Source organism: Diceros bicornis, chromosome 3 (assembly GCF_020826845.1).
Source record: "Diceros bicornis minor isolate mBicDic1 chromosome 3, mDicBic1.mat.cur, whole genome shotgun sequence".
Taxonomy (NCBI): domain Eukaryota; kingdom Metazoa; phylum Chordata; class Mammalia; order Perissodactyla; family Rhinocerotidae; genus Diceros; species Diceros bicornis.
In genome coordinates this window covers 54,285,908-54,308,292 of record NC_080742.1, presented here as the reverse complement: position 1 = coordinate 54,308,292, position 22,385 = coordinate 54,285,908, and the positions used below count along the sequence as shown (strand labels likewise).

Genomic DNA, 22,385 nt, shown 5'->3' with positions numbered 1-22,385 from the left:
AGCCAGAAAGTAGAATGGTGGTTGCCAGGGGTTAGCGTGAGGGGAGAATCGGGATTGTTTTTTAATAGGTATAGAGTTTCAGTTTTGCAAGATAAAAGTTCTGGAGATTGGTTGCACACAATGTGAATGTACTTAACACTGCTGAACTGTACACTTAAAAATGGTTAAGATGGCAAATTTCATATTATGTATTTTTTGTGTGTGTGTGTGAGGAAGATCAGCCCTGAGCTAACATCTATGCCAATCCTCCTCTTTTTGCTGAGGAAGACCGGCCCTGAGCTAACATCTATTGCCAATTCTCCTCCTTTTTTTTCCCTTTTTCTCCCCAAAGCCCCAATAGATAGTTGTATGTCATAGTTGCACATCCTCCCAGTTGCTGTATGTGGGATGCCACCTCAGCATGGCCGGACAAGCGGTGCGTCGGTGCGTGCCCGGGATCCGAACACTGGCCACCAGCAGCGGAGCGTGCGCACTTAACCGCTAAGCCACGGGGCCGGCCCCCTCATGTTATATATATATATATATATATATATATTTTTTTTTTTTTTTTAAGGTTTTATTTATTTATTTATTTTCCCCCCCAAAGCCCCAGTAGATAGTTGTATGTCATAGCTGCACATCCCTCTAGTTGCTGTATGCGGGACGCGGCCTCAGCATGGCCGGAGAAGGAGTGCGTCGGTGCGCGCCCGGGATCCGAACCCGGGTCGCCAGCAGCGGAGCGTGCGCATTTAACTGCTAAGCCACGGGGCCGGCCCATATTATATATTTTTAAACCACTATTAAAAGTAAAAAAAAAAAATAGGAGTCGGGATGTAAACCCAGTCAAATTTCTAATCAGCCACTTTCCCCTGAACCAACTGTGATTAGGATGGTTTTGCTGGGAACACCAGACTGAAATGTTATGTTTGGGTCTCTGTCTCCCCTCCCTTCCTCCACCAAAATGTGCTTTTTTTGAGGACATGTCAGGGGACTCATCTATCTAAATCTTTCCAGTGGGCAAGGGCCTCAGTGGTAGGCCCTTTCACTCTTTCTACCATCGTTATGTTAATAAATATTTGTGACCTATGCATTTTTCCCCAAAGATTCCTATTGAAAGGCTTTTTTTCCTCGACTTTCTTCCTATTGAGGTAAAATACACATAACATAAAATTTGCCATTAATAACATTTAGTACATTCAAAGTGTTGTGCAACCATCACCTCTAGCTAGTTTCAGAACAAGTTCATCATCCCTCAAGGAAACTGGTACCCATCAGTAGTCACTCCCCATTCTCCATACCTAAGCCCCTGGGGACTGCTAAATTACTTTCTGTCTCTATGGATTTACCTATTCTGGATATTTCATATAAATGGAATCATACAATATGTGGCCTTTTGTGACTGGCTTCTTTCACTTATCATGTTTTCTAGGTTCATCCATGTTGTAGCATGTATCAGCACTTCGATCCTTTCATTGTCTAATAACATCCCATTGCATGGCTATACTACATTTTGTTTATCCATTCACCAGTTGATGCACATTGGGTTGTTTCTACCTTTTGGCTACTATAAATAGTGCTGCTGTGAATATTTGTATATGAGCTCCTGTTTAAAAACCTATTTTCAATTCTTGTGCGTATATACCCAGGAGTGGAATTGATGAGTCATATAGTAACTCTATGTTTAACTTACTGAGGAACCTAATAAATTTTTTAAACATTTTAAAAACTATGCAAAATCATCCTAACAAAGAAAGAAAATAGCTAATACCTGCAGAGTGGAGACAGTGAAGACAGCAACGAGAGCAGCTAAGCATTAGGGAATTTATGTGCTGTGTGTAGAGGAAGAGAGAGCGAGCAGGCAAGCAGGAGGAGACCGAGAGCCAGAACTGCTACACAAGAGTGTGAAAACACGCTCATCTGACAGAAGCAACATTGTCTGCCAGACCACGAAGAACTCTAATCTCGGGGAACCAGGTCAATGGTGAGCAGGAGGAAAACTGTAAGGAGAATGTAATCAGACAGGCATGACCCATACCTGACTCACACTAATGTAATTAGCAAGGTTCTACCCTATGGCTCACACGGATGGCAGGAACGTGCTATAATTTCATTGTGCTGAGGCTACTGAAGCATTTCGTGTCTGCCAATGCCATGTCAATCTAAAACTAGACCTTATTTTTGAAACTGCAAATGCCCTTTCTGGTCTGAGGATGTCAGTTCATTTAGTAGGTTTTCTTTCTTTTTTTTTCTAACTGTATCTTCCTGAGCAGCTCGAGATTATTTTTTTGGTGTGGGCACTGATCTGAACATTCCTCTGAGACGAGAGGAACATAGCACAGACTGCCAACTGCACACTCCTGGCGAGCTGTGTGGGGCACAGCTTTTCTTCTATTCTCAAGGACGAGACTGGGCACCATGGGCTCAAAACGCAGCTAACTCTAGATTAGAATTTACTGAGTCTGAAGGTTGAAGGACTCCCAGCACATGACTGAGAAAGGCTGTATAACAGAGAGAGAGTTTTAAGAATCTGCTTCTCTGGAATGGTTTAGGGTCGAGATCAGAAAAATATGGCCAGCAGGCCAAATTCAGCCAGCACCTGTTTTTGTAAATAAAGTTTTACTGGAAGACAGCCATATCCACTCATTTATGTATCATCTATGGCTGCTTTCATGTTAAAAACAAAACTGAGTAGCTGTGACAGAGACCATATGGGCTGCAGAGCCTCAAATATGTCATCTCTGCCCCTTTAGAGAAAACGTTTACTGACCTCTGGTTTGGGTAGGGGTCACCAACTGAAAAGCCTCCAGGGGCCAGGTGGTCACGTTCACATGTTGCAGTCTGGGTGTAACAGAGAGCAGTGGGGACTGCGCACGAAGGCGGCCAGTTAGCAAACCCCAGCTTAGGGAAAGGAAATGAGCCAGTAACTGTGATTCTCGAAGTGTGTGTTTTCCAAGAGCATAGTTTTTTCAACACCACAAACAAGTCTATTGAATCAAGACTACGAACTCTTGATTTATAACTTGGTGACAGTACAGTAAAAGGAATTCCTTACTACACCTCCCCCCACCAGCCCAGCTGTCTGTCTGGGTCACCGGGGTCAAATCCTACTTATTAAATGCCTCCACTGTCTTGGATCTCTGGGAGGTACCACGCTGACCCTGTTTATATCCTCCTGAACACATCGGACAGATGGCTTTCACTCACCCTGACTAACATTAAGCCCTTCCCTGGTCTCTATTTCCATCTCCAAACTAATGACCAGCGAATCTAGTCCCCACTCCTGACGTTACCCTTCAGCCTCAGACCTGTCTACCCCTGCCCCACCTGCCCCAGGACATCTCCCCTTTGCAGCCCTCAGGCACCTCAACTTGCCATGACTGAAAGAAATCTCACCGCCTCCTCCTGAAACCAGCTCCCCTCCTGCTCCTTTTTCTTGGTGCCACGTCATCCATCCAGGCCCAGGCAAATCCTCAGGGGTCCTTGGCTCCTCCACTCCCCTTGTTCCTCTCATGGCCTGCATCCCTAAGCACTGGCCACTCTCACTCCCATCGACCCTTATAAAAGCCTTCCAACAGGCTCTCTGCCCTTGGTCTCTACCTCCTCTGATCGGTTGTCTATCTCAACCTAGATCTGTTCACATCCCTGCTCAGAGTTCACCATGGCTGAGTGGAAGCAGCAGGGCTCTGGCTCAGACACAATTGGGTTTGAAATTCCTAGCTCTGCCTCTAACTTGCTGTGAGGCCTTAGGCAAGTCACTTGGCCTCTCTGGACCTCCTTTTCCCTACGTGTAAACTTTCTATGTTAAGGACTTACGATAAGGTATGCAAAGCACCTAGAACAGCGGCAGGTGCATCCGAGATGGTCCACAACAGTGTCACTTACTGTACTGGTGGTGGCACTTAGTATTTTACTGACAGTTCTTCTCTGCTTATAGGGTCAAGTTCCAGTGCCTTAGAAGGGATGTGTTAGGAGGAAACACATCTCCTTGTCCTCTTCTTTTCCTGTGTCAGCACCTCCTGCAGGGTAACACTCCTGCCCTCTCTCTGCCCTCTTTTCTGGTGAGTTGAGGAGAGGGAACTAGCCATGAGCAGCCTGACCCCTTCTGGGTCCTCTCTTTGAAATCCAGCTGCTTGTTTATGGAGGAGTATTCTGCTCTGGTCTCTTGGCCCAGCAGAAAGCTCTGTGAGGCAGGCTCTGTGCTGCAGGAGGCGGCCAGCCTCAGCCTCCTCATCTGTAAGTCACCCTGCCTGTGTGAGCCAGTGAGCCTTATTCGGGTCACAGTATTAGGGAGTTTGCTGTTACTGCACACCTAAGCCGTGTCCTCCAATGAAAACAGTGACACTTAGGTCTTCATCTGTCTGATTCCTGTGAACATTTCACAGGATGGGAAAACGGGTGTCACTTATTGACTGTTATTTAGTGTTATTTATTTATGCTGCCCCAGCAAACCTAACATCTCTGGCAGCCTGTGCAGTCTTATCCCCAGCCAGGCCCCTTGTGCCCTTACACACCACGTGGGACATGCTCGAAGTTCCTAAGTGCCCCAAGCACTGTCGTGCCTCTCTCTAGGTGGGTGCTGTGCTCAGCCTGGAATGCCCTTCCGCCCCTGTGGATATGTTACCTCTCTCTACTCCTTCAGGTCCCCACCCTCCAACTTCACCCTCATGCCCACCGTGGTGCCCTTAGCTCTTTAAACAATTAGTGATTAAGACACTCTATTGTGACGTAGCTAATTTCTCACCCGTCTGTCTCAGGAGTGTGTGCTGTAGGCGCTTGATGCTAGGGACCTCGTTTCTTACACTCAGTGGTCTCTGGTGCAGTTCATGTGAGTCTGCTGAACTGAGCAGGAACGTGAACCTGACACAGCACCTGCCTCCTCCACCACCATGTCTTCACCACCCATTTAAATCACAGGTGGAGGTGATTTCCCTCCATCCATCTTTATCCTGCTCCTTTCTCGCTCTCTCTTAATTCAGAGTACTAGTATTTACATATTATTTAAAAAGCACACAAGGTCATTTCTCTAAAGGTGCAATCCCACAGGCCAGCAGAGGAAGATCCGTCCAGGCTGATCCTAAGAGGACCTCTGATCTGGGCAGACAGCAGGCTTGCACTCCATGGTCTGCTCTGCAGGGACCTGAACCCTGGAGAAGGGACTTTGCTAAGGTCCCTCTGAAAGGAGAGGGTCAAAGAGCCTGGTTCCTGCTCTTGGGCTAACCCTGGACACTGATGATTTTCCATGCTGGTCCACAGATGTCTGGGATTCGGGGCCTTACTAAGCTTGTGAGGTGGAGGAACACATCTGACCCTCACCCCATCTTGTGACTCTGTCCCCCTCTTACCAGCTCCTGCCCAACTGGACTGGCCCAGCACCGGACAAGAACCAGCTCATGTTAACTAACAGGCAGCATCACTGTGCGGTCAACACCCCACCTTGCTTTTCTCTGCTTCTGGTGTCCCTAAAGTACTTGCCTCCCTGCCCTTTTGGCCCTGAGGGGCAGGCCAGCCAGCCTCTTCCTCTTCCACCCTTAGGGCTGAACAGGTAAGCCGAGCGAGGGCCTCTCTTGGAGCCTGGCCACACGAGGAAATCAGGGGGAGGCAGGCTCTCACTGGGCTGAGACTTTCAGCCTTCACTGGACACTGGAAATCACCTGGCAACTTTCAAAAATATCGACACGGGGGCCAGCCTGGTGGCGTAGTGGTTAAGTTCATGCTTAAGTTCTCCGCTTCTGCGGCCTGGGGTCCGCTGGTTCGGATCCTGGGCATGGACGTACTCACCACTCATCAAGCCATGCTGAGGCAGTGTGCCACACAGAAGAACTAGAAGGACCTACAACTAGGATATACAACTGTGCGCTGGGGCTTTGGGGAGTAAAAAGAAAAAGAGGAAGATTGGCAACAGATGTTAGCTCAGGGTTGATCCTCCTCAAAAAGAGAAAAAGAACTATCGACACCTTGGTCCCACCCAGATATTCTGATTTAGTTGGTCTAGGGGCAGCCTGGCCTTTAGGATTTTTAAAAGCTCTCTAGATCATTCTAATGTGTAGCCAAAGTTGAGAACCATTGACCTAAGGACATTCTCCATTTCACAGTCTGCCAGAGTTCTGAATTGGGGGTTTTCAGGTTCTTCCCCAACTCTTAATGCAAAGCTCCTGTATCCCATTGTGCTGTGTCTTGGGGTGTTTAGCCCCCTAGTCAAAAGCCCCAGGAAGGGGAGGGACAGTGGTAAATTCAGGCACCCAAATCTGATGCCAAACAATTAACCCTGGTGTTCTATAAAAAGCCTCTAAATGAATCCTTGGGGATTGGGACAGATAAATACTCTGAAACTTCCAGAAGTATTAAGAGCACTGTATCCTTGCAGTAGCACAGTGAAATCATGACACCATCCTTTAGAGAGCCTGTGGCTAGTCAGTGCACCCCAAGCACCTAATTCTGGAGGGTCAGGGAAAACTAGCAGTCTTACCAAGGTGGTACTTACTTCTGGGGATCTTGCTGGGGTAAATCTTCTGGCACGGTTTATATTCATCTGGAGGAGGAAAGTCTTCGACAGAATGGAACGTGAACTTAGACTCAAAGTCATCTGCACACATGGAAAATGGCAAAGTTACTGTGGTGACCCAAGTTTTGGCAATTTCCAGGAGCACACAGGTTTGCCTGCCCAGTGCAGGGGTTTTAATGGCAGGGCTAGTCCTCCCTAAGACATCCCTCTACTTCTCAGTTTTTACTGTTTAGCTGGGACAAGGGGAATCAGGAGAAGTGAAATCAACAGACTCTCCCCATCACCCACCCAACTTACTTCAACCAACATCTTAAGGAAGCTTCTGATGGGAGCAGAAGTGCCCCAGGGCTATCCAGGGTCCAGAGTCAGAGGTGGGGAACCCGGCAACAACAAGAGACCAGCAAAGTCCCTGTGGCCTGAAGCCCCTCCTGAGCTCCTGGGAAAGGCTTCAGTGGGGAGGGGTGGGCAGAACAGGACTCCTCAGCTTGGCTGGTGGTAAGGAGCTCGACCTGTGTCCTGTTGGGGACCTGGGCTCCCCAAAGCAAATGGGTTCTGCCCTGAGCTCCTGATGGCAAGAGGAGAGGGGTCTTGTGGCCCTTTCATGGGTTGAGTCCCATCTTTGTGATCTAGGCTTTAGGTGTGACAGTAGCTCAGCCCACGAACGGATCCAAAGATTTTTGGTCACATTTGACCCCAGGTAACTTTCTTTCTATCTCATTTTTGCCCTAATTGTCCCCTTGCCTGGTGGGCCTTCCATCCACCCTTTCACCTTGTCCAAATCACTCTGTTCTTTCAGGCTTGTACACGGATTTCTCCATGGAGACAGACAGACACACACAGTTGAAATGTTGGTTTTCTTCCCCCTCTCTACAACAATCAGAAGGTTGGATAGTGAGTTCTGGTACCCCCCAGAAAGCCTCAAGAGAAACTCGAACACAACCTGCACGGTGTTCTGTGCTACAGTGATCCCCCTGTTCTTGCAAAACGTGCACCCTGAGATGACAGCACTCCCTGGTGGGCTGGCAAACTCCCTCCAGGCGCCAAGGGAAACAACCTCCTCACTGGCAGCCAGCATGGCAGATGGCAGGCCCTGCTCACCGATGATGTGCAGGCTTCCGTTCCGCAGCTGACCTCCAGGCTGCTGTGTTGGGGTCCAGGCTGGGGCCTGCTGGCTCTTGCTGGAAAGCTCCGTGGTGGGTGATCTCGCAGGGGGTGCCGGGGGTGGATTTAGCTTTCCCCCACTGGTCCCTTACAGAGAAGACGACGGTGTGTTCAGATACAGGAATTGGAACAGCAGATGCTATAATCTTCTGTGAGAGGTGAGGTATTGAGATCTTCTGATGTCATGTGATATGGTGAGTAAAAGGGCAGCCACTGGAGCCAACCTGCTTGGGACTGAATCCTAGTTCTCCCCCTGGGATAATAACACAACCTATTTGTGCCTCGGTTTCCTCATCTGTAAAATGGGAATCATAATAGTACACATACCTCCTAGGGTTGTTGAGAGGGTTAAACGAGTTGATTTAAGTGGCACGCAGTAAGGGCTCAATAAATGTTAGCTGCTGTGATAATATTAATGATGATGACAACCTTCATCAGCAGATGGTACAGCCCAAGGAAGGGGAGCCACTGCCGAGTCCTATGAAAGGGAAGGACTGCCCGTAGGTGCTGGCTCAGAGGGAGGCTAGATGAACTAGCTGTCGGGGGCATGCTTTTGCCCCCATGTTTCTGCTCACACTGGTCCCCTGTATTGCAGACGCTCACTTCTCCTTCCAGTCAATCTAAATCCACCGAACTCACCAGGGCCCAACTCAAATCCCACCTACTTCATCAGACCTTCCCTGATGAAGCTCTGCAGGAGGCTCACTCTCCTTTGCGAATACTTTCTTGTAAGACTCATTTGGCAATTAACGACCCGCTGGCTTGGCACATCAGTGCAGGTGTTCCACTCTTCACTCCGCTTCTTGAAACGTCGACAACCGCACCACTACTGTCTGTGCCAAGATGTTCACAATTACAACCTCCTTCTCTTCCCCCTAGTTGGCCTGAGGCAGAAATTACCCTCATTTTGTAAACTAAGTTTCACATCCAAAGACACAACGAAAGAGGCCAGACAAGCATCCATTCCTGGCCTCGAGTTTACTGCTCTGGAGCAGGCGAAGTCCGTGTGTGTGTGTGTGTGTGTGTGTGTGTGTGTGTGTGTGTGTGTGTGTGTGTGTGTGTGTGTGTCTATGTCCCGCTGCAGCAGGTGAGGAGGCCTGGCTGCAGCAGCTGAGGCCATCACCCGCCATCAGCGCTCCTTCCCTCCCTTCAGCCCCCATCTCCCTTTCTCCTTTCCCACCCTCCTGCCTCCCCCTTTCTGGTCTTCCCTTTCTCGATACCAGGACCCACTAGGATTTACCTGCTCCCACAAGCATACTAAGGGCGCTAAGCAGCTACAGGGGCTGCTAACCCCTCTTCTGGATGAAAAGCTGCCCCCTCTACATGGCAAGAGAAGGAAGAGAAATAACGCTGCTGAGCCCCAGCTACATCAAAGCACTTCGGGCACATTTCTCACTTAATGTTCATAACGATCCTACGTGAAAGGTGTTGTTATTATTATTTCCATTTGTCAAATAAAAAAAAGCAAGGTTCAAGAACGCTGAAAAACAAAAAACGGCATGAGGTTACACTGAAGTGGGTGGGGGAGGCAGGATTTGAACTCAGATCTCTGAATCTAAAGCATTGTTTTTTTCACCACCCCATGAACATGTAAGAATCACACGTGTCAGAAGAGGCACCAGTACTAATGCTGGCCCTTGTGGTGACCAGCCAGTTGAAAAGAGAAAGATTAAAACCTTATCTCTTGTGACCAAAAGCCTTAAAAATATTCTTGCTCTTTGTACCAGGAATTCCCTTTTAGGAACCTATCTTTTAGAAAAAATACCCAAAATGTAGACTACAATTGCTATGAAAGTATTTCCTACAATATTATTCATAATAATAAAAATGGAATCAACTTAAGTATCTAACACTAGAATTATGGTATACACTGATTAGCATTTTAATATGCTTATAAGTAAATTTTAACGATTTGACAAAACTGCTTTTAATATCATATTAAATAAAAACAGAATAGAAAATTGTATACACAAAATAGTATTAACTATGTAAATACATAGATATATTCAGGAAAAAAATGAAAGGAAACACATCCGAATATGACAGTTTTTATTTCTGGGTGATGTTATTATGGGTGATTTCAATTTCTTTGTTTGCTCTACGAGGAGCTTGTATTATTTTTAATTCAAGGAAATACATTTAAGAAACCTTCTACATCCAAAGATTTTTTCTGAAAGACCAAGGGATATGTGTGTGTGCGTGGATGTGTGTTGGGGTGTATGTGTGGATGTGGGTGTTTATGAATGTGTTTGCACTCCTTTGGGGGCATGTGTGCATGAATGTGTGGGTGTGCTTTCCATTGAGAAAGACACCAAAGGGGAGTGAAGCCTCACCACTATCCAGAAATCACAGTCACGGGGTGTGAATACTCAGTCCAAAGTCCTCTCTGCTGGCTATGTGAAGCAATTATTTTTAATATTTGGCTCAAAATACAGACCCTCAGTTTTCTTGAGTTAGGTGGAGAACCTGCCAAAACTAAGGCAGAATGCTAATCCCATCTACCGAGTCCAGTGAGGGTGCTGGCTGGGAGCCAGACTGTAATAACTCAGGTAGAAATTAAACAGGAGACCCGGTTCTGGAAACAAACTGCACCCACAGCCCCATCCACTGCAGGGAGTAGATGTGGAGTCCGAATGTTGCAGTTAGAATAAATAACCCTTCTCTAGAGCTCACGGTTGCCAGGCCCTGTCCTAACAACAGCCTGAGGAGGGAACTACTGCTATCCCCATTTTACAGATGAGGAAAAGGAAGCACAGAGAGGCTAACTGAGTCTCCAGGGTTACACAGCTAGTAATGGCAAGGCGATCAAGGCCAGAATCCCTGGTTTGTGGTCTGCATGATCTCGGACACGTCTTCCCACCTCCCTCACCCTTGGTTTCCTGTCTCTAACATGAATACCTTCAACATAAAGTCCCATAAACACGCTTTTACTGTGCTCCACGCAGGCCCTGAAGAGCTCTGTTCTAAAACAAAATCCCGAGAGTTAAGATATCCCAAGGTGTTCCCAAGTGGCTCAAAGGAGCAGGCCTCTGGCCGCGTCCCTAGCTCCTCCATAACTGCTGGCAACAGTCAGGTGATCCCCTGACACGGCCACCCTGGGCCAGAAGCGCAGCGCTTACCTGGGCCTCGGCCGGGCCTCCTCTTCTGCAGGAAGGGCTGAGAGCCCGGCGCGGCGGGCAGCGCGGGCAAGGTCTGCACGCTGGGCTTCGGCGGCTGGGCCTGGAAGCTGGGGGACTTGGGGGGCAGCGGAGGCGGGGCTTCAGTGCCGTTGTTAGCGCCTGGCACAGGGGGCGCAGGCATAGAGGACCTCGGGGTACAGGAAGCGTAAAGGGGGAGAGGGGGTGGCGGGGGCGCTGGGGGCGGAGGGGCGGGAGGTTCTCGAACATCTTGGGCGGGGCTGACAGCATCCGCATTCAGCCCGGGATACCCACAAGGTGGAAGGAGAGGGAGCGGGGGTGGGATGGGCGGTAGGTGCAGGGGGGCTAGCTGAGGCTTCACTGCCTTGTCACTGAGAATGGAGGCCGGGGGAGGCGGGGGTGCGGTTGGGGGAGGTGGCGGAGGCGGAGGGGGAGGTGTGGACGGCAGAGGGGGTGCAACCAGCGGGTGGTTCCCTTTGATCGGCGGGCCAGGTGGGGACGCCAGCGGCGGCGCTTTGATGGGGGAAGAGGGGGGCAGGGGTGGGGGTAAGGGCGGAGGAGGTGGGGGCGGGGTGGGAGGGGGTGGGGCGGGCATGCTGGGGCGAGGAGGGACGGTCCTGGCCGCGCCATGCGCCTCGGAGGCGTTGCCTAGCCTGGGAGATGCAGGGGCATTAAGTGGGCCGCTGATAGTTTTAGTGGGAAGCCGGGGAGAAGGCGCTCGGGAGCCAGGGCCCTGCCCTGTCTTGCCACCTGGAAGTGAAACAATTTCTGAGTTAGCTCAGCAATCAGGGAAGGAGAAACTCCAAGCCCGTGGGCGGCCATCACAGAGGCTCTCCAGCATGACCTCAGTCAACTGCCTGGTGGCCGCTCTCTTCCTGCATGTCCACTGAGAGGCCTCAGGTGCAGCAGCTGTCACACAAGAGGGCCAGCTGGACCAGCCCCAAGGTTCTTGCCAGCATAAGTATGCTGTCCTCTTCCAAGACAAGCCCAGCTCAGGCCACCAGGCTGTCTGCAGTGCAGTCTTTCTATCCCATTCTGCCTCCACCCTCATCTGCCAAGGCTCCAGGTTCCCAGCCCAGGGCACAGGACTGCCCCAGCCTCCTCCACCCTTCCTCATCTCAAGGCCACCCTCACACTCATTCACATTCATGCACCAGGTCAATCAGCTCTTACCTCCTAGCTTGGTTCCTCAGCAGTATGAACCAGAAGCTCCTGGCTAGGGAGGTTTTCCTCATTCCCAGCAATTTGTGAACAAGGACTTTGTTTTGCATCAAGAGCAGAAGATTCATGAGTCCCTGAATATATAAGGTGACTCAGAAGTCAATGGGAGACACCCTGGCTTGGGGATCCAGGTCCAATGACCTTGAACCTCACAGGTCCACAGCCTCTGGAAGTTCAGAGTTCCCTTTCCCAAAGACTTATGCCCATTTCCAAGGGGCTCACTGTCTCCTGGCTTCCTCACCCCATAGATCCCTCACCACATCAACCTGAACTTGAAATCCAGTGCCTCTTTTGAATTCAACAACAACAACAATTGCTCACAGTAACTGGTGTTTGGTGGCCTTCACGGAAGACTGGGGTAGAGAGTGTTGCCTGAGAGGGGCCTCGTCACTCCTGGCACACCTTCACCGTACTGCTGGTTCTTATCCTTTTTCCCCTCTGTCTCTCTCTAAGGAGAAAAAGGTTCCTCTCCCTGTTTACTGCACAGAAGTTCTGCAGTTGCTGCTTAAATATGTCCTTGGAGTATCAATGTCCCCTCAGGAGGCATATCAAAATATTTCTTCCAAATAAATCCAGTCCTAAATCTCCCTAAAAGGAATTCTGGGGAATACATTTTCGCCTATGCCAGCATCCCACTATTTTATAATCACCATGAAAACACGTGGAAAACACTTGAAAAAATGGTTGCTTCTCACACCCTCAACTTCCTGAGTGCCGCAGAATAGCAAACACAGCTTTCAAATCAGATTATAAACCCTAGCATTTGGTGGCAGTTCTGAGCTCGTCAGCCTGTGAGTCTCCAGTGTGTTTACCCTGGCAGGTGCTAAATCATACCCCAAAGGACTGATGCCAGAAGCCAGGCCAGTCAAAGCAAGGTGTGGCAGAGGAGACTCTGGGGCTGAGCTAAGCGGGCAGGACGGCAGTATTTGGCTTTCAAATGGATGGCCCTGCTCTGGCTATGATGTGACAGTCACCTGGACAACACTACTCATTGTAGGTCTCAGTCCTGGAATGGCTGTTCTTGAGGCAGGGCAGTGATGTCAGTATTCCTGTTGAGGATTTTCTTCAGGGTGGGACCAGAAGAGATGATGCCTTTGCACTGAAGCATCCACCCTGGCTCACGTGATCCCCCTGGGGGTCAAGTCAAGGGCAGGCATTGCCAGAACAGCTGGCTGACCATGATCAGGAGTGGAAGGCCCCAACCCGGCCTTTCCAGGGTCAGGATCTACCACCTGCAATTCCAACATTAGACATTTACATGAGCATAGGTGTGAGGCTCAGGGATTCCTGCCTTCAAGTTCTCAAACCTGTTTCCAGAGTACACGGAGATGAAGATGGAAGACCCAGGCAGCTCCCTACACAAGGGGAGGCCCACCTATATGCTCAGCTGCTGGGTGGACTTTAAACGGATAACAAATTTGAGGGTCAGAATCAGCCCCTGAATAACCAATCCAAACTGTTTACGTGACTGAGGACACCATGTCCTCAAGATTCACAGACCCTTAAAGGGAGTCAGTTGAAAGTGCAGGAGTCTGTGCTTACTAAGTGGCCAAGCACATGAGAAATGGGCAAACCCATTTTTATCATAACATGAGCAGCTGAAGCAAGGACGGCACAAATCCTCGTTCGGCTTATGTTCATGCTCGCTCCAGAATGAAGCGGACAGCTGGCAGCACGCGTGTAAGGTGAGACCCACAGGAGAGAGAGGAGCTCACAGCGTGAGTGCAGGCAAGAAAACCAGGCAGCGCGGGGCCAGCAGGGAGAGCTTGGAGAGTGAGTGCCAAGGGAAGGAAAGGAGGAGGCTTTCCTTCATGACGTGAATGCTGGCCCTAGAAATCCAAATAGAAACCCGAAAGGAGACCAGGTAGCGGGTGGGGAAAGGCCAGCTCCACTGCATCAAGGAGGCTTTGCCGATACGAAAGGAATCAGCTTTTAGAGCCCGGGGGTTATCAAAAGATGAAATACGTCTGCTTCCTTCAATGTGTGTTTGTTTCCAGAAGACCTGGGATTGCATGGAAGTCTCATTACACATTCTGTACAACCCAGTGATGTTTACTCATCATTTCTTACTTTAATGATCACTCCCTCGGAGCTCTAAGCCAAGGCCACATTTTGACTTTCCAAGACCCTGGGCACTTTTGCCTTTGTGGGCCTCTTCCTCCTTTAAAAAAATTTAAAATTATATTTTATGACTGCATTGGTATAAAGACAAATATAATCTTTGACCCTAAAATTTTTTTTCCTGATTTTAAAAGGAATTCGAACATTTTCATGGGCCTCTAAAAGTATTCTGAGCACTAACACTATGCTTTCTGGACCTGATGGCTCTAAGCAACCACCCTACCCACTCACACATTCCATTCAACATGTCTTCACTGAGCACCTATCACGTGCCAGGTATTTTTTAAGGTGGTCAACCAAACACAGTTCCTGCCTTCATGGAGCTGACATTTAGAGGGAGAAGACAGTAAATAGAGGGCCGGCCCTGTGGCTTAGCGGTTAAGTGCGTGCGCTCCGCTGCTGGTGGCCCGGGTTCAGATCCCGGATGCGCACCGACGCACCGCTTCTCCCGCCATGCTGAGGCCGTGTCCCACTTACAGCAACTAGAAGGATGTGCAGCTATGACATACAACTATCTACTGGGGCTTTGGGGGGAAAATAAATAAATAAATAAATAAATAAAATTAAAGAAGACAGAAAATAGAAAATGACCAGTAAATATGTAATATGTCAGATGGCAATAGGTAATACAAGAAAAATAAATCAAGGTAGACGGGATACGGGGTGAGGGAGTGGGACACGTATCTTATATGGGATGATGAGTAAAGCCTCACTGATAGTTGATCAGGTGCCACTTGAGCAGAGACCTGAAGGAAGGGGGAGAGTGAGCCACATGGACACCTGAGGAAGAGTGTTTCAGGCCAAGCGAGCAGTCAGTGCAAGGGCCCTGTGGCAGCAACATGCCTGGTGTGTGCAAGAACAGCAAGGAGGGCAGTGTGGCTGGAGTGCAGGGTGTGAGCCAGCAAGAGTTACAGGCAGTAACATAGAGGCAGCAAGGCCAAAGTCATTTTCTCTAAAAGACAGGAGGGCCAATGGGAGAGTTCTGAGAGAGGAGAGTCACGGTCTGACTTACTCTGACCCAGCACCCAGTCCACGCATCTACCTGTTGGCTCCTGAGTTTCCATTCTGTAACAGGCATCATTAGTCATGTCATTATGGATTTCGATCTCCTCTAAAGAGATCAGTTCTTGTCTTCACACAGTGGCTCAAACAACTGACACTTGCGTCTTATTAGAGACACGTAGGAAGATTGCTGGCTTCTTTTGGCTGGTCTCTGTTAAAACTGGACTGCGGGTTATTTCTGCTATCTTTATTACTGTGAAAAAAAAAAACTAGTGGAAGCTTTATACCCCAAACGATGTTTGTTTGATACCACTCAGGAATTTTGAAAGAAGGCACTGAGGAATGCCAGCTTTCTTTATTCAGGAAGATCTCAGCACTTTCTTGCCTGCCAAACCCTTGGCAAAAACAAGGAAATGAAAATGGCCTCTGAGAAGGTTCAAGTTGGATCTCAAAACATCCTGGAACTTGTATCTTTGCTAGACTTTATCAGTAGGTGACGGCAGCAAATGCACCCCATGACGTCAAATGGCCACAGAGGCCACTGAGAAGGTTAGCAAGGTCACATGGTAGAAGATTCTATACCAGGAATGTTTGGGGCTTGATATTTCCTGGATTAATGAAATTTTTGGAGTTTATTCACTTGCTGGCTAAAGAGAATAGTAATAGGAAAAACGCTTCTTTTGCACACGATAAATATATATTTGCCCAATTTTAATGCAATCCTTTCAAAATATCTGATACCCACTAAAACACAAATGCTTGTAGTAAATTAGCTGCAAAAATGGCCTCAATCATCCACTCATTTCTCATTTCATAATCTTTGAAATGTGATTTTGCAGCTCCCCTCACCAAGAGATGGAGTCTCCCCCCCCCCCCCCCTTGTCTCTGGGCTGGCCCTGTGACTTGCTTTGGACAAGAAGATGTGGCAGGAAGTAAGGCTGTGCCAATTCTAAGACTAAGCCTCAAGAGACTTTATATACTTCTGTCCTGTCTGGTGGAACCCTGTCACCGCCATGAAAACAAACCCTGAATAGTGTGCTAGATATTGAGAGACCATACGCATCCCAGCTGAGTCATCCCAGCTGAGCCACCAGAGACATAAGAAATAGATCAACAGAGCCATCTACCCGACCTCTAGATACTAGAGGGAGCCCAGCTGTGACCACCTTAAATTGACAACCCACAGAACTGTAAGCTAAATAAATGGCTATTTAAAGCTCTAAGTTTTAGGGCGTTTTGTTACACAGCAATACCTAACTGCTATGATGACTGAGAACCATTACAATCACACATGGCCAGTGAGTCCACAGCAATGTCACTAAGACCTTCTGTTGTGATTTACATCTTCTATACTTTGCAATCTGGGCTATGATCACACCATTGCTGAACACTACACACTACGGCACTTCACTCTTCAATTATTACAATGGGATAATTTAAACAGGATGATGATTTAAAAGATACCTTGAGAACAGTTCTGTGCTTTGCAAACTTCTGGTGCTTGGGCTCCCAATACATGCTCTTACTACGTGACTGTTCACTAAAAACAGGTCACTTACTGGCATGTGAGGATTGCCCCATTGGTCCTGTAAGTTAAGGAGATAAGGATCACAAGGTAGCCAGTCTGAATTCTTCCTTACCTGCTGCATCCCTCTGGCCTGCTGGTCGCAACACAGGAAAGCCACCAGCAAACAGATCTCCCAGGGCTGGGGGTGTGCTCCCTCCTCGAGAGTTTGCAGAACCTCCTCCTTCTTTGCTGGTTCCTTTAGAACCTTTAGAGAGAAGAGGCAAGTAGACGAGCAGAGCTGAGCAGCCAATTCTCATCCCGGGCCGTGGTCTAACACTGCCCACCACATGGCAGCCTTCCCATCTCCCACCTGCAACGTTACCCTGCTAGTCAGCGTCTTTCCCAAACACCCTCCACCTTGAACCCTGCAGACTCATGTGCCCAGGCCCGTCTGCTATCCTCTCCAGGCCTCTCAGAGAACCATCGGTAGCTGACCACTCTGAAATGTGACCAAAACAAAGGGACCTACGTACTGCCATTTAATAGATGCCAATGGGGGAACTGGCAGCACTTTTCAAATTAGAAAATCCAAACACTGTAGGTACACAGCTGGCCTTATTTTCGACTTCACTGTCAATCATGGGAGGAATAGACAGAGAAAATCCAGAGATGTAACTCAGTCAGTAATTGTAACTTCTTGTCCACAAAGCCTGGCCCAGAACTCTAAGAGGGAAGTGAAGGTCTGGAGTGATTTGTGCTTCGGCATTTTCCTTCTCTCTCTCCCAGCTCTCACTCCCCAGGCCCCGCACGCTTCCCTGCACCTTTCATTCCATGGAAGAGAAAGGTCATGAGCCCTTGAGGAGAGGTGTTACTAACTCCACCTTCCAGATGTGTGTGATTAGCAACCACATAAAATGAGGAGACATTCAGCTTAGATAAGAACTCCTGGCAAAAAATGTTCACAACCTGAAGCTAGTATGCACAGAGAAATTAAGGCACAGTGCCCACTGGTGGGTGAATGTGGCCAGATTATTCTGAGTATTAATATTACACATTACCTACTCATTGGAATGATTAGGAAGTGAGTGTTCCAATAAAATGGATTTATCTGTCATTTGAGCTTAACCAATTAGATAGTGGGTCGCCACCACAGCATGGCTTGATGAGCGGTTCGTAGGTCCACGCCTGGGATCCGAGCCTGCGAACCCCAGGCTGCTGAAGTGGAGCGCGTGAACTTAACCACTACACCACCGGCTGGCCCCAGAAACTAATTTTTATTGTAATTGTTGAAAATATTTCTTAAAATAATTTGTCTATCCTTATGTATTAACATACATAATTACAGATACTAGCTACAATTATATTTTTAGGACTATCTTTGAGAATTACTATCATGCACATTATTGAAAAATATAGGAAGACATAATAATACCTTACACTGATAAATAGTTTTGCATATATTATTTCAGTCTTCAACCATCTTGGCAAAAAAAGAGCAGATATTATCATCTCCCCCATTTTGCAGATGAGTAAACTGAGTCTCAGGAGGTTCCCTGATTTGCCTGGTAGCAGAATCAGAACTCAGCATGGGTCATGTGACCCAAGCACACAGCTCCTTTTACTCTCTCATACTCTAGAAGACAGAGACAGTTGCAGTCATGTGATCCTGAGAGAGAATTCTGGAAAAATATTTTCCTTGTGAAAAACAAAAACTTTGCATTTTTTAATGTTGAGACTTTAATTTTTCTCTCTTTGAGTTTGAGGACTATGTTGACACAGGGTAAGTGATTTTTAAATGTTACCTCACAATGGATAAACACAAAGTGGTATAGCCATATACTGAAGTATTATTCGACAATAAAAATGAGTAAAGTACTGGTACATGCTACAACATGGATGAACTCTGAAAACATTATGCTAAGTGAAAGGAGCCAGTCACAAAAGGCCACATATTGTGTGACCCCATTTATATGAAATATCCAAAACAGGCAAATCCATAGAGACAGAAAATAGATTTAGTGGTTGCCAGGGACTAGGGGAGAGGGGACTGGAGATGACTGCTAATGGGTATGGGGTTTCTGTTTGGGATGATGAAAATATTCTGGAACTTGACAGAGGTGATGGTTGCAACCCTAATGTTAATGTATAAATGTCACTGAATTGGGCACTTGAAATGGTTAAAATGGTGAATTATATTTATTTATTTATATTATGTGTATTTTATCACAATTAAAAAAAGTTACCTCATCATACCTCATCATGACTGTTTTTGTTTTTGTTTTTTCAACATTTGAGGAGTGATGGAAGATATGCTAGAAAGCATTTGCAGACCTGGAAGGGAAGCTCTGATTCTCTCACCTATGTGGCCTGTACATTGAGCTGGTCTGAGATGGTCCAATGAGTGCCCAGGGTAATAAATGTGGCCCCTGCCTTGAGCAAGCCAGGGGTGTCTGGCTGAGCCTCAATTGCATGGCCTGCTCTTGGCTCACAGCATGTCTGGCCCAGATGCCCACTTACTCTCGATTTGCGGCGCACTGCGGTCATTGATCTGCGTGACTTTTCGTAGGCGAGTTCCTTGCTGGATGTCAGCCAACAGTGCACTCCGACCTTTGGGATCTGCCTTTCTCAAGCTGGAAGTGTCTGTACTTACCTGTAAGGGAATAAGAGGGATTTAATTATAATTGCATATAACATTTGCAGATAAGCCACATGTCCTGTCTGCTGGAAGGTTTTCCTCCCTTAGTTCTCTGCTTCCCTGTCTGCCCTACCCTGCACAATTTCTAGGGCAGATCTCACTAATGCAGTTACCAACAAGTCTCGGTGGAGACACTCCTCTCCCAGGGGACCTAGAATAGACTCTTGCTTGTGCTCAAACTGCCCTAAGTCTTATGGAGCCCTAATCACAGCCTCTCTTCCTGCCTCCTAGGTAAGCCCCACCCACACACCTGGGCTTCTGTCTGTGTGTTTCTGATCCCTGCTCCCAGGTTCTGAATGATCACCCTGCCTGGTGTCCCCAGGTTCCCTCCTGAACCAAATGCTTTGCTAACCCCCAGCTTGATGATGGGAGTTGGTCCTGTTGCCCTGTCTTGCCCCGGGCTATTCTCCTGAGTGGTACTAAGTTGGGCTCAGTCCCGAGTACTCACATTTTCCCTACTGTTGGGTGGCCCATTATGTCTCATAACTGAAGCAGATTCAGCCTCGAGCAGCTGGTTTTGAGGGAAGGATGGTGGACTTCATGTGATCAAGAAGCAAAGAGGAGAACTGGGGAGCTCAAGAGAAACTGGGGCCCAGAGGGGTCATAAAATTGGGAAGAAACAGAGGCCAGGGGATTACAATGAAGGTTTAGTGACTGCCTACTCTTCTGTGCCTGGGTGCCTTACAGTAACCCTGAAAAAACCTTGTGAGTTTCAAGTGAGCCTGCCCTCATTTTACAAATAAGGAAAGTGAGACTATGAAATATCCCTTCAAGGTCACAGGGCTAGGTCAAACCCAGATTTGCTGAATTCCAAAGGCAATGGCTTTTCACTTTGCAACATTGTAGCCATCAAGGGCAGTGCTATGGTTAGGGTAAGTATCCTAGAGACTGCTAAAATGCTTCACAAATATATTTGCGAGAATAACCTTTGTTCTAACTCTGCAAGCAGCGCTGAAGTCTAACTGTTTCACTTCCGCTGTAGCTTGAGCTGACATGGTTTCCATGGGCTATCAGAACCAGGGAGCACAAGAAAGAACATATGCAGGCTGGTGGCAAATAAGGGGAGTGGTGGGGATGTACTGGAAGACACAGCCAGGAGGATCCTCTGCGGTCAGAAGTTTATACCACGTGACCTGAGAGCTGGTTAAACATTTCTCAAAGCAAGAAGTACTTCTTAGCACTTGCTGTACAGGGAATACCATGTGTCTTGGGTATTCAGCTTACATATTACCACTTCTGAGGGCTTTTCTGACCCCCAATCTAAATAAGCCTACCCAGTGATTTCTCTTAGGGTACAACATTCCTTTTTCCTCTGTAACTTTTATCACAGTGTATAAATTTATGTTTATCTTTCCTTGTGGAAATTTTTCATTTGCGGTTATGGGTTTAAGGTTCATCACACCCACAGGACTCTCTATCAGGAAAAAGATCTTGTTCATTCTGTTCACCAATATATCTCCAGAGAGTAGAACAGGACCTGGCCCCAGATAAGCTCAATAACCATTTACCGGACACATGAATGAGTGAGTGAGTGAATGAGTAAATGAACGAACTAGACCTAGGATGTATAATACACTGGCTTTGCCCTCAAGGGCATACACGTGTGCCAGGCAGACAAGACATACATGCAAGGAGTTAAGCCAATACATAATGCAGCATGTAACTGAGCGTCCACGTGAGTCCCACGGAGAGGAAGACCCCCAGAGTTCACAAATGGCCATATCTATCAGGCCGAGCAGGCTACAAGGACATATGACACCTTAGATGGTCCTTGAAGTGTACATAGGATTTACAAATCCTTGCTATAGCCACTTTATGTTCAGAAAAGGACAAACCAGGTTTCCTGACTAGACAGTCACAGACTCTCCTGTGTCACAGCCTAGAAACAAAGGCAATTGTGGTGTTAGCTCAAATGTGCTGAGTCTGCATTTTCACTGGCTGACTCCACTGCATTGGTGATGCATCTTACGCAGGCTTTGAAAGGCACAAGCTTCAAAGTCATGTTCTTGTTGCCTGGAAACATGTTGTTTGAACCCTTAGAGGGGTTCGTGGATGATGGTCAATAATACAGGTATGTGCAAAGGGCCGCAACCCTAATGTTATAATTTTTTTAGAAATGCATGTATGAATGCACACGTACAGCGGGGTATTTCCCATACAACGTGCTTTAAAAAGTCTCTCTATATAAAACATTAATATCAATAAGTCATTTTAAACTGCAAAAGTTTTAAGACTTTTAAAGTCTCCTCCCATTTTATTTATAAATAATTAATGACAGGAATAAGACCATTAGAAATATCATGACCCTAACACCAAGAGGGTATGAAAATTTCTGTAAAAAGCTGGCATTACAATCTCAGGAATGTATTATGGTCAGGGATTTGGGGGAGAAAGTGCTTTGTAATTTTCTTCCCAGTTATAAGATAAACAACACAGAGAATTATATCGATAATTATGGCCCAACTCAGGTGATAGCCTCAGGGAAGGCGAGGGTTAGAACCGTGCATTATTCTGTTTAAAGAAGCAACTTGATTTCCCTAATAATTAGTGACGTTGAACATCTTTTCATGTGCCTGTTGGCCATCTGTATATCTTTTATGGAAAAATTTCTATTCATATCCTCTGCCCGTTTTTTGATTGGGTTGTTTGTTTTTTTGGTTGTTGAGTTGTATGAGATCTTTATATATTTTGGAAATTAACCCCTTATCAGATATATGATTTGCAAATATTTTCTCCCAGTTGGTGGGTTGTCTTTTCATTTTTTTTTTTTTGTGTGTGAGGGAGATCAGCCCTGAGCTAACATCCGTGCTAATCCTCCTCTTTTTTTGCTGAGGAAGACCGGCTCTGAGCTAACATCTATTGCCAATCCTCCTTTTTTTTTCCCCAAAGCCCCCCAGTAGATAGTTGTACGTCACAGTTGCACATCCTTCTAGTTGCCGTATGTGGGACACGGCCTCAGCATGGCCGGAGAAGCAGTGCGTCGGTGCGCGCCCGGGATCCGAACTTGGGCCGCCAGTATTGGAGCTCGCGCACTTAACCGCTAAGCCACCGGGCCAGCCC

The 22,385-nt window shown here is 47.4% G+C and overlaps 1 protein-coding gene across 1 annotated transcript in view; it reads right to left on the bottom strand.

The window, feature by feature from the left end:
• Positions 1 to 22,385, bottom strand: part of WIPF3 (WAS/WASL interacting protein family member 3) — an 86,362-nt gene that overhangs the window by 8,182 nt on the left and 55,795 nt on the right. The window contains exons 3-7 of the mRNA XM_058527621.1: positions 19,148 to 19,280; positions 16,764 to 16,895; positions 10,762 to 11,529; positions 7,580 to 7,729; positions 6,461 to 6,562 (exon numbers count right to left, since the gene is read on the bottom strand). Coding sequence (XP_058383604.1) covers positions 6,461 to 6,562; positions 7,580 to 7,729; positions 10,762 to 11,529; positions 16,764 to 16,895; positions 19,148 to 19,280 — 1,285 coding nt within the window. The remainder of the gene's footprint in view (positions 1 to 6,460; positions 6,563 to 7,579; positions 7,730 to 10,761; positions 11,530 to 16,763; positions 16,896 to 19,147; positions 19,281 to 22,385) is intronic.